Genomic DNA, 11,740 nt, shown 5'->3' with positions numbered 1-11,740 from the left:
ACTATTTACATACTGTTAATATACTTAATTTTCTCTTAACCCCTTTTTCGACAGCGTGAAATGTAAACCTACGTATTTAAAGGCATCATAAAAATTGGATTTAACAAATTCGGAGGATGTTACTTATTGCAGTAACCATAGTAAGAACGCTATTTCGTTAGAAATTAAAGTTAATAAAAAAAATTCTGCTAAAAATTGAAACACAGCTCTCTTTAAAAAACTAATTAACCATCAAAAAAAACAGTTCTATATCTTTTCAGGAATAAAGTCTATAATTGAACAAAAAAATATGTACATTCAAAGCGTAATTTTTAAGGGTAGTATGACGCTAATGTTAATATAAATGTGGACTAACGAGGCGAAAGCGCTCTAAGTCATTCCAAAAGGGCACAAATAATTTATACTACAGAAAAATATATAAAAAGTGATTAAAAAAAGTGAGGACACCGCTTTATAAATCCTTCATGTTGTTAGTATAATTTCAGTCCACCTGGCTAAAAAGCTATACAGATTGTTTAAAGCTTTCTTATAAATGCTGTTATACTCTTAACCGTTTGTACTTACTAATAGTGGTCGCTTTAAGTCAATATCAAAATATTTAATAAGTTCTTTTCTGTACCCCGCGCTCATTTCGAATTTATTATGAATTATCGCTTTTTAAGTGTGGAATCCTTAAGATAATTTCTCATCGTGTTTATCTTTTGAAAATCTTCTTTAATAATAGCGCATAAATGATTAAGTCCGAGTTGTTGCTGTTCTAAAAACTACAACGAAGTGAAATGGGAAAACTTTCAAAAGTTTGGTACTACACAACTTACCTGATATATTTTTCCTATACTATTAAAATCAAGCTCCACAGGCCGCACAGGGGTTTCTATCCTGTCTTTCACAGAACTTTATTAATATTAGTATAAGCAAACATAACAATAAAATAACTAATACGCCATAATACGTTACCGATATATTGTTTTTAGTTCATTTAGCTGACCTTGATACTGAGTGGGAGGAGAAACCAACTTTTTCTATAAAAAAAGAAAAATATATAAATGCAAACAAAATTGCTTCGATAATCAAAGGAAAAAACATGTATATCCTCCAATTTGAAGAGAATTTCTTCTTCTTTGCGGGTTAACCCGGCAGGATGCCGAAAAGTTTGGTTATAAAACTCGAGAGTACAGAAGATCTAAAAACATGTCAGAGACCAACGTGGCGCATAGCAATAGAAAAATAGACTTCGAGGGTTCTCTGCGCTTTGGACACCACATCGCGCTTGCACTGTGCGAGCAATGATGCTGTAGTAGCTTTTAAGCTATTCCGGAGGGTTTCGAGTTGTGCCTGAAGCCGCTTTTAGATCGTCAAAAGCCATTAACTTTTAGCGAACATGCAAAAAATTATAAGAAAAACGTATATTACGGCGATAGCAGCTTGAAAGAACTGTGTGTGCTGTGCGTGTTGTTTGAGCCTTTTCAGAAGTCCAGCTTCAGTTCCCTTCACAAAGTCAGGAATAAAACTAAAACGAACAAGGCGTTAGTTATCAATATAGTTACAATGCCTCATATATATAAGCAGTACATCTTCTTGTCTGGATTATCCGCGCACGCTAAAGCCCATAACTGTTGTGCTTCAGTATCGTTGTTCTGAAGTATTTCGGGTGGAATGCCAATCAAATCTTGCAAAGAACGGCCTAATAGTGGTATGATTTGCATATAACCTTTGCTTCTTCATAATAAGGAAAACCACAAAAGTAACCTTCTTGTAATGCGAAGTTAACGTGGCTCGGTTCGTTTACCTTGCGATAAAAAAAAAACTATATTATATAAATAAAAAGGGTATAACCAACTTTTACTTTTTGAAAAATACGCTTAAAAAATACCTTAAATTTGTAGTCTGGTGAAGCCGGATTATAAACACCCTCTAGTTCTTGTATTCTGTAGAGGATGTCGACCTAATTTAGTAGAAAAAAGTAAAAATGCAAAAAAGCGTGCGACTCTCGCTACATGAAAGGTCTGTTCATATGTAAATCACTGTTATCTCAAAAATCACATCTGAAAACACGGGGAGTAAAAAAAGAATCGTATAACGTTAACCTCTACAGAGTCTAAACCCTGAAGAGTTAAGGAGCTATTAGGTGGCTGCCCTCTCACGGCACCTATAACATATCATAAAACCAAACATGCAGTAAATATCTACACAAATAGAGAAATCATATAATGTTTGTACTTTGAAGAGCAGCGTTAGAGGAGCCAAACGGATTTGTTCCAAAACCAGCACTCATAAAACTACCAGCAGTCGTGGGAGTTAGGCCTACCTGAGCGCTCGTGCCCCCCGTGGATGCCCCGCTCCAACCAAATGAAGTCCCCGCAGTGGACCCCGCCCCGGGAGTGGTGGTCGTAAAGGACATGCCGAGAGCGGGATTCGCCGAAGATTGTCCAAAAGAAGAAGTTGGCGCCGTGCCGCCCAGAGCGAAGCCCGTACTTGTTAAATTGGATGTTGACAGGGCCCCAGTGGGAGCCAAGCTAAACGCTGGAGCCGACCCAGCCCCTCCGGATGCTGAGGTACACCAAATGATCCCGACGTTGCCGAGATAGTGTTCATTGGTTTAGTTCCAGCCCCACTAAAAGCGGATCCCGTAAAGTTTGTGCCTAAAGCAGTTGTGTTTGTTCCGGAACCAAAAGCAGAGTTCATTCCGGTTCCGCCAGCAGCAGACCCCGTTGAACTTGAACCAAACCCAGTCCCGCCAAAAGATCCAGTCGAAGCTCCGGTACCACCGAAAGACGACCCCGAATCAAATGTAGATTTTGCTCCCGTCCCGGCTAGAGTAGGTCCGGATATACTGATTGAGGAAGATCCTTTTGGAACCGAACTGAATGCTACATTACTTCCAGTTCCACCAAAAGAAGATCCAGAAGAGGTAGAGGCGAATCCTGAGGTAGTCCCAGCAGCACCAAAAGTAGAACCCACGGGGGCTGAGGTTGTCCCTTCGGAAGAAGGGCCTGTGTTTGTGGAGCCGAAAGCCGCATTACTTCCCAGCCCGCTAAAAGAAGAGCCGACAGTGTTTGTTCCGTTTCCAAAAATCGAAGAGGACCCAGAAGAGCCAAAAGTCTGACCCGAAGTGGCTGACGACCCGCCAAAGAAAGAACCGGTAGCACTGGGATTCGCAGTAGAACTAGTTATTCCAAAAGAAGTACCCCCCGCATGGCCAGCTTTTAAATAAAAAAAAATTAGCTAAACGTTACTTTGACTCGTGTTCAAGACTAAAATTTTTATATTAAGCAGGAAAACTAATACCAAAAAAAACCCAGCTAAACCACAATTTGTTGTTAAGGGGTAAAAAAATGTACAAAGTTTGTACCAAAGAATTTCTACATTTTTTATAATTACTATTATAAAAGTAATATATATGGTTATATTAACTATAAAAAATACTTAAGAGAGTGATAACCGTTAGACTGATAAGGAGTTGTTGCGGGGGCCTTAAAGGAAGAACCCCCTTGAAGAGAAAAACCTTCGAAAATATAATTAAGCTATATAGCTAAGTTAAGTTTTATAAAATGATCACATAACGAAAAAAATATTAAAGTAACTTAAAAAAAAAGTTTATCTTTTTACTTAACAAATTATAACATAAAATTCAAAAAAACATTAAATGCGAAAGCTAACATATATATTATGTTTTTATATATTAAGTAAAAATATAATTTATTTTTAATTTAAATATTTACATTACTATTTATTATTATACAATTTATTATATATTATATAAGTTTATTTTATTACTGATTAATAACTATTACTATTATTGTTTATAAATAATTAATCAAAATTTCTAATTTGATAATAGATAAATTATTAGTTATGCGTACTCTTACAACAAATGAAATTTTACGTTTAATATTAATGTATAATTTTGAATTTATTCAAAATGGATATAACAGCTCTTAATTATGACGCAAAATTAATATATTATGCCTGTGGCTGAACTAGGAGTGGAGTTGCCAGCGAACATTTACTTTTTCTCAAGTTATATTGTTCAACTTGCAAAGGCTTTGTATTAAAGTTGTTTCTATAGGCGTTATCAAAGTAACAAATATTTCTATTATAATTTTTTGATGTATTTAAAAATATTATTAAAAACAATTCAGTATCCAAAAATAATTAAAGAATCTTAAAACTGCTAATGAAAAACGGGTCGATAACACCTGCACCCCACTTCTTACTGTTTTAATTTATTTCCTAGGGAAGACACGTGGCATTATCTATACAAAGTTCTCAACGACTTTAAAATTAAAATGCCCAAAAATTCTTGCATGCTAGTCTCCGGACAACAGTGCTCATATGAAAAAAATTAAAAGTAAAGTAGACAAGTAAAAAGGATATCCGACATAAAAGGGTCATAAGAATGAGCAAAAACTTTTTTACCTTTACGAAAATAATTCCTTATAAGAGTTGTGTAACATTTTCATTGTTCCTTAATAGCCCGAAGAAACTTTTTGTTAAAACCACTTAACCTAACTTTCCTTCTAATTCACTATCTTCTCGCAAAGGGGAGTTATAAAAGTTTATAATGTAATCAGAGCTTTGAGATTTATTAAAACTTTTATAGCTTTTGCTCGCAAATATTTTTGCTTTTGTTTGTCTCTGTACTCTTCGGCGACGCCAACACTTAATAGTTGCTATAGGTTACCTTAATTAAACACAAAATGAATAAAAAATGTTGATAGACCTTGAAAAAGGAGCGATTTAGACTTTCTAAAAATCTTCAGTGAGTTAGAAAAAGAGATAAAAAATTGTCCGCCTTATGGCCACACAAGGTGGGAAACTCAAACTGTATTCAATAAAATGGCTCTTTGTTTTAAGTAGACACCCCTGCTTATGATGGTACTATTTACTAGTATACCATTAAGCTTACAGTTATAACGTAAAATACTCTTTAACTAGTGGCAACCAGACACTTATAAGAGCTTATCCATAATTTATTAATATTTAAGCTTGGTTCATAGTTTGTACATTATGTACGATTTGAATTCGATAGCCCTTTACTTACTGTTCTGTTAATCAATTTATATTCTAACAAAAGTATATAAACAATTTGTAACTTAAAAAAAAAAATATTTTTTCTTTTTTTTAATTTTAGTATAAAGTTCGTTGTTAAAGGTGGTTATATGTATATTTTGATAATATTGATTGCGTTATTATAAAAAGGGTTTTTGTTTAATAGCTATAATTTTAAATTTGAATTAACGTATAAGTTATGAGATTGTGTATTGTTATAATTGTTTTTATGCGTGTATACTAGACAATAGAACGTCTTATTGTTGATTATGTTTATATAATAGGTGTTTAGTAATTGTATGAACCGCAACCAGCTTCCTAGTCCCCTAAATTTTCCATACTGCAATAAGTTGATGCTCACGTATAATAACAGCAAGAAATAATTTATTAAAGGTATTGAGTGCTAACTGTAGTATCAATCCGGCAAAGAGGAAGTTTCTATAACGTAGATTGTTAAACAAAGAATTTTTTTGTTATAACTCAACAAAAAGCTCGAGATAGTTTTCAATTCTTTTTTCTTAGAGTAGCCTTAAAAAACCTAAATTTTTCGCCGTTTTTAATTCCGTTCCTTCCATCAATGTTATCTTTTTACTCTGTCTATTCAGAAAAGTTTTAAAGTGACATTATATTTAACTAATTTATCGAAAATAACTTAATACTTAAAAATAGTTGCAATTCTCCCCATTCTCTTTTCTGGTCAAATATTGGTGTTAAAACAATGTGCAAACAAGTGCTAAAGTTTTTTTTTACTAATAAATTTAGTAGTATATTTGAATTTTTTTTGGTTAAATTTTTAAGCTATTAACAGCCCTTCTTTTCAATATGGTGTTTCTTATTAATAAGCTATATAAATTCAAGTATGATATCTTTAGCCTAACTGTATAGTTTAATTGTGTAAAAGCGAACAGTACAAGCTGATTGATGCTTATATTAAGTTACTAAAAAATTGATAAGACAAATAAGTATATACATATATTTTAATAACAAATAGTATAAAGCAGTTATATTAGCTACTTAAGTGTACCTATAAAAGAGAATATTCAGGAAGACAAAATTTACTTCGAATATATGAATAAATTTTATACGTTTGTCTGACATACTTGCTATTAAATTGTAAAAAGCTGTTGCTTTTATATTTAAATTATATTCCTTCTTGTATAAAGATGGTGTATAAGCACGCTCTAAATTTAAATATACACTAGTCTATTTTATCTTCTTTTGTTTTTAAATTAATTTAAGTAAAAGTAAAAAGAATTTGGGTTAATGCACTCATAAGCTTATGACTTTCTCTACATTTGCCTTAATTAAAACGCCGATACTAGTCGTTTATTGTTAGTCTCCGTCAAAAAGTCGTACACTGTATACCTCACGGACTCGTGTGTTTTCTTAGTTTTCTCGTGCATTAAAAGGTACTATTCGTAGGACGACTTCTTTTAACTTTAAAAAAAAGTAGTATTAGAGGTTAATGCGAGTCTTTTTAGAAGACTTTTGTGTGAAGCAATTTTTGTTTGCTAGCTACTCTTTTTCTTTTTCTCGGAGATCCAATTTACGGCTCACCACTAAGTATTCTTATAGGTACTCACCTTTCTTTGTTTCCTTTATGCTTTATTTATTTATTTAAAAAGATCAAGTGTTATTTTTTAAAGAGTTCAATAAAAATGACTTACTAATTTTATTTTTGTAGGAACTTTTTTAATTCATCGCTAAAAAGTGGCCTCAAAAGTTCAAATTTATGTAGGTCACCTAAAAGTATTATTTCCCCCTCCCCTAAATATTGGTATATTCTAAAATTTACTGTAACAAGATTCGCTCCGCTTTACTAATTTGTTGGCTTTACCTGTTCTTGCCTGGGGCTTTACTAGAGAGAAGCGGACTTTATGCGATTCCTGTTGATTTATTTTTGTTACTTAATGCTTTCGTTTCTATTATTTCCTAAGAGCCCCTCTCCCTCCACTACTTTCTTATTACTAGTATTAGAAAAGAAAACTGTAATGATAAGTTTTTATTTTAAGTTTTATTTTACACTCATCTTTTATCATTTGTGTTTTTGTTATATTATGTATTTTTTTTTACCAGTTCAGTAATTTTTGCTACTGTATCACCATTTAGCGAAATTTTCAAAGTTTTCTTTTAAATTTTGGACGAGCTCAAAGAGCCCTGCAGTATGCACTTCGCCATCGAAGACTATCAGAAGCTCTTGTTTTAAACATTTACTTACTTTAGCTAAATTAGAAAGGCTTAGATTATTTGGTATGAAAATATACACCTGAATTATTTTTGTCAGCTAAATAAGTATTAATAGGTGGTATGTTCTTGCTTTGCATCTCCTCCTTTGTGACTATGGCTCTTCCTTTCGGCATCGGAAAAATGATCGGTAATTTTTGACTGTAAACTTTTTATTTTTTTATATATTAAATGTCGACCGTGGCGCTCCTCGTTAATATAGTTTTTTAACTGTTCTCATAACACTTACTTTTTAGTTTAATGTTTTTATCGTAATATTTATTTAATTATAATTAATTCTTTTTCATGATTTAATTTTTTTAAATTTTTTGTGACGTAAATTAGTATAAATAGTTTGCATATAGTCTTGTACTTTTCAACTTTCTTATTTATTTTTTACTCCACTTTTAGAATCTTTTGATTTCTTTGTGTTTTTCCTTCCAGTGAAGCTCATACTTTTTTATTATAACTTTAAAAGAAACTTTGAAGTAGTTATTATTACAATAATTTCATCAGATTTTGTTTTTGATGAGAACATTGGCCTTGTAAAATTCAGAAATGCATCTTTGTTTCTCAGCGGAATTTTTTTCATCGGGTAATTTTTCAGTGGTTGTTAAATTTACTTATTAACCCGCTAAATAAATATATATTCCATAAATTTATTACTTAATAAATCTGTGGATTGCTTTGTTGGGAATTAATTACCTTACTGATTATTTTTTAGAGCCTGCGCCAACTTTGGTCGTGTGTATTTGTTCAATACGGCGTCCAATAACATCGTGGCCAATCTCCGCAAAACCGTTTTCAGCTCTATCATGCTGCAGGATATTTCCTTTTTTGACAAAGTCGAGATATAAATTATAATTTGTGCATTGAAAGTTTCATATATTTAGTGGGGTTGGAAAAAAGTTGTACACGATTACCTTTTTTTTCTTTTATATGTGATGGCTTCCTAATTTTAAAAACGGATCTTTTTTTAATTTAGAATCAAAGCGGCCAGCTGGTAAACCGTTTATCTTCGGATTCCCAAATTGTTGGATCGATTTTAACCACTAATATTAGTGATGGTTGGAAAGAATTAAAAAAATAATTAGTTGAATTAATTGTGAAATTAATTCATATCTGTTAAAAAAATAACTAATTTTTATTTGTTTTATATTTATTACTAAACTTGTTTATAAATTTTTTTATAATATTTTTTATAAATATGATTTGTATAATTATTTTTTGTTAACTTGTTTAGAACTTTTATAATAAATTTATCCAGAAATGGTTTTGTATCTTAATTTTTTTTTTACTTTTCTTATTGGGTTTAATAAATTTACTTCTTTCGAATTTTTAATTTGTATATTACTTTCAGTACGCACCCGAACTTTTGACTTAATCTTCTGTACTATTTATCATATTTATATTCAGATTTAAAGAAGTTTAGGTCACTACTAGTGCATTACTGAATTTGCTAGCCTTTAAATCTTATTAATATTTTTTGATTCTCTTTGTTTAGTTTACTATAAGATTTACTTTATAACACGCTTTTACCTGAATTTCATGATTATACTATTTTTTTAATTTTTTTTGTATAGCTGCTTATAAGTTTTTTAATAATCTCTTATTTTTTCTGACTGAATAGTCGACTAATTTTTTTAAACAATTTACTATCATTCCTATATTATTTTACTTTCTGTTAGCTTTGTATACCATTGTATATATGTTTCTTTCGAGATTTTTTCGTTTATTATGAATCTACTTAAAATGCTCGGCAGGCTTGTAGTTTTTATCTTGTTATATTATAATACGTATATATATATAAATTAATAGTTCTATTCTTTGCGTTTCTAAAAATAAAAAAAATTATCAAAACTTTTTAATTCATAAAAAGGATTGAGAAGTCTTATTCAAAGTTTAGTTGGCTTTGGAATGATGTGGCAGATTTCTCCTCTCCTTACTGGACTTGGTACTCTTTAACTGTGATTCGTACCCTTTTTGCGGTTTTCAAGCGTCTCTCTTTTTTGTTATTGGTTCTTTTAGCGATGTTTTAGTTTCATACTTTTCTCTTTTTCTAGTTCTGTCTGTGATCCCCATTGCGGCCGGGCTCGCTTTGGTCTACGGCCGTTTTGTAAAGTGCCTTGCCCGTCAGTTGCAGGACTACGCCGCTCTTGTTAACCATGTGGACGATTATTATTATTATTATTATTATTATTATTATTATTATTATTATTATTATTATTATTATTATTATTATTATTTATTATTATTATTATTATTGTTATTGTTATTATTCTTATTCTTTTTATACTTTAAAAGGCTGGTGCAGAAAAAATTGCCAACATTAGAACTGTTCGTGCTTTTGCTCGAGAGCAATATGAAATAAATAAGTTTACTATTATTAACTTTATTATTATTTATTAATGATCAATGATTAGTTATTGTGCCGAAATCGATAAAATTACGCAACTGGGAAAAAAGGAAGTTTTTGCAAAGTCTTTATTTTTTGGCTCCACTGGTTTTACTGGAAATATGATTATCCTTTCGGTGCTTTGGTTGGTAATTTTCTCTAATTAATGATAATAATAAGCTGTAATGCTTTGTGACTTGCAGGTGCGGAGGAGGCATGCTGAGCGCGGGCACCATAACTGTTGGGAATCTGACTTCCTTTTTAATATACACTGCATATTCAGGTTAATAATAATAATAATAATAATAATAATAATAATAATAATAATAATAATAATAATAATAATAATAATAATAATAATAACCATAACAAATTTTAGGCATCTCTATTGTGGGGCTCAGCGGGTTTTATAGCGAAGTAATGAAGGGTCGGTTTAAAATTTGGTTAAGCGTACCTCTATCATAAATAAATAATAATGCAGGGCTTGGCGTAGCCGGCGCTCTTCATGAGCTGGTCGTCACGCGTCCTCCGCTTGTTACTCGGAAGAGTTAATTATTTTTGGTGTATTAGACTTTTATTAATTATATTTCTATATGTTTATATATATAGAAGAGGTTCCTCCGCTTATAAAAGGTTCTTTAACTTTTGAGGATGTTTGCTTTGCTTATCCCACACGAAAAAGCCAACAGGTTATTATTATTAATTTATTATTAATCATTATCCTTGTCATTATCTTTATTTTTTGAGGTCTTCAATAAGTTTTCCCTGCACATCGAAAGCGGAAGCGTCATTGGGTTACTTGGCAAGAGTGGATGCGGGAAGTCCACGCTGGCCTCGTTACTGTTAAGGTTGGTCCCCACCACGGTTTGTCGATGTTTATTATCATCATTATGTTCACAGATTTTATGACGTTAATTGTGGCGCGATCCAGCTGGATGGTGTCGATATAAAAGACATTGACTCATCCTGGCTAAGAGCACATGTATGTATCTGCACGAGTTTATTCCGCTACTTTTCTGATGCGCCTCTCTCAGATTGGCCTGGTCCCTCAGGAGCCCGTCTTATTCACGGGTACCCAGCAGCGTTCTTTTTATTTGATGATGATAAAAGTATTATTCGTTTAGGAACAATAATGGATAATATTCGTTATGGGTTTCTTGAAGCCACTGAAGAAGAAATCAGTAAACATATACACAATATTTTATAAAACTATCGACCATCTATCTGCCACAGTCGAGGCTTCTAAGAAGGCCAACGCTCATGACTTTATCAACGATTTTAGTGACGGTTACGCCACACTTGTTGGAGAGGGCGGAAGAAGTCTTTCCGGTTTCTTTTTGTTTCGAAAATTTTATATATTTTTACTAATATTTTTATTTTATCAACGCTTTTCTTTTTTTGTATATAAACTTTTTGGTATATTGACTTCTTTCTGTTGAGTTTTCGCATAATTCTGTACATTCTGCTATCATAACTTTTTTTAGGGGGACAGCGCCAGCGAATTGCTATTGCGAGGGCTCTTTTGAAGAATCCAAAAATCATTATATTTGATGAGGCCACCTCTGCGGTTTCCTTATTTGGTTTTTCCTTTATATTTATTAGCCAACGTTTTAATCTGTGTCAGCTCGATTCTGCCAGTGAAAGGCTCATCCAGGAGGCCTTGGATCGGTATTGGTAATGCTTACCCCAAACGGACCACTCACTGACTGTGCCGGTAGATATCTGTTGGGCGACCGAACTGTGCTCATCATAACGCACCGCCTCACGACGCTCCGGCGGGTCAAAAAAGTCGTGGTCCTCGCGGGTGCTTCCTTTCCGCCTCGTTTTCTTATTTCATTAATTTTAACACAATAACTATATTAAGACGGGCGAATAAGGGAACAGGGAACCCTCGATGAACTCATGCAAGGCAAGGCGCCCTTGTTTAAAAGCTTACTGGCTCGCGAACTTTCAGGTGGCGCCTATCTACTTAGTCCTGCTGAGAACGCACACGCCAACGCCTTATAATCATAATCGGTACACTCCACCAATTAGCGGATCTCATTAGTAAACTCGACCAATAAAAAAGAT

The 11,740-nt window shown here is 32.6% G+C and overlaps 2 protein-coding genes across 6 annotated transcripts; one reads left to right on the top strand and one right to left on the bottom strand.

The window, feature by feature from the left end:
• Positions 1-504: 504 nt before the first annotated feature.
• On the bottom strand, positions 505-4,132 carry LOC135146557 (uncharacterized). Of its 5 annotated transcripts, none has more exons than XM_064078682.1 (14): positions 3,970-4,132; positions 3,427-3,505; positions 2,875-3,203; positions 2,221-2,813; positions 2,088-2,149; positions 1,874-1,945; positions 1,750-1,807; positions 1,573-1,684; positions 1,414-1,510; positions 1,234-1,344; positions 1,085-1,183; positions 958-1,022; positions 819-894; positions 505-764 (listed from the first exon to the last, which is right to left on the bottom strand). In XM_064078682.1, the coding sequence occupies exons 4-14, from the start codon at positions 2,399-2,401 to the stop codon at positions 648-650; spliced, it is 1,050 nt and encodes a 349-aa protein (XP_063934752.1). In that variant the 5' UTR covers positions 2,402-2,813; positions 2,875-3,203; positions 3,427-3,505; positions 3,970-4,132; the 3' UTR covers positions 505-647. The 5 variants fall into 5 exon arrangements, with proteins under 5 accessions (XP_063934752.1, XP_063934754.1, XP_063934755.1 ...); XM_064078684.1 differs by having other exon boundaries at positions 2,880-3,203; XM_064078685.1 differs by having other exon boundaries at positions 2,221-3,034; positions 3,108-3,203.
• A 2,645-nt stretch (positions 4,133-6,777) lies between these two features.
• LOC135146552 (ATP-binding cassette sub-family B member 10, mitochondrial-like) lies at positions 6,778-11,733 on the top strand. The gene is made up of 23 exons (XM_064078677.1): positions 6,778-6,790; positions 7,162-7,302; positions 7,355-7,426; positions 7,792-7,870; positions 8,000-8,120; positions 8,261-8,342; positions 9,155-9,229; positions 9,339-9,442; positions 9,580-9,650; positions 9,699-9,815; positions 9,874-9,953; positions 10,050-10,097; positions 10,152-10,217; positions 10,280-10,359; positions 10,418-10,518; positions 10,571-10,652; positions 10,705-10,741; positions 10,795-10,851; positions 10,904-10,999; positions 11,155-11,237; positions 11,295-11,338; positions 11,389-11,474; positions 11,535-11,733. The coding sequence occupies exons 3-23, from the start codon at positions 7,360-7,362 to the stop codon at positions 11,675-11,677; spliced, it is 1,719 nt and encodes a 572-aa protein (XP_063934747.1). The 5' UTR covers positions 6,778-6,790; positions 7,162-7,302; positions 7,355-7,359; the 3' UTR covers positions 11,678-11,733.
• Positions 11,734-11,740: the final 7 nt, after the last annotated feature.

This window comes from Zophobas morio, unplaced genomic scaffold, assembly GCF_036711695.1.
Source record: "Zophobas morio isolate AGI-343-1 ecotype UQ-CSIRO unplaced genomic scaffold, CSIRO_AGI_Zmor_V1 ptg000242l, whole genome shotgun sequence".
Lineage (NCBI taxonomy): Eukaryota > Metazoa > Arthropoda > Insecta > Coleoptera > Tenebrionidae > Zophobas > Zophobas morio.
This window is presented reverse-complemented; position numbering and strand designations above follow the sequence as displayed.

Coding starts and splice junctions, on each gene's coding strand:
- LOC135146557 (XM_064078682.1), bottom strand. CDS start 2,401: ATGTCCTTTACGACCACCACTCCCGGGGCGGGGTCCACTGCGGGGACT. Junction 1,946..2,087: donor AGGGTTTAGACTCTGTAGAG/GTTAACGTTATA, acceptor CTACTAAATTAG/GTCGACATCCTCTACAGAAT. Junction 1,184..1,233: donor AAGCGCAGAGAACCCTCGAA/GTCTATTTTTCT, acceptor ACATGTTTTTAG/ATCTTCTGTACTCTCGAGTT.
- LOC135146552 (XM_064078677.1), top strand. CDS start 7,360: ATGTTCTTGCTTTGCATCTCCTCCTTTGTGACTATGGCTCTTCCTTTC. Junction 9,443..9,579: donor ACGCCGCTCTTGTTAACCAT/GTGGACGATTAT, acceptor ATACTTTAAAAG/GCTGGTGCAGAAAAAATTGC. Junction 10,218..10,279: donor TCCGCTTGTTACTCGGAAGA/GTTAATTATTTT, acceptor TTATATATATAG/AAGAGGTTCCTCCGCTTATA.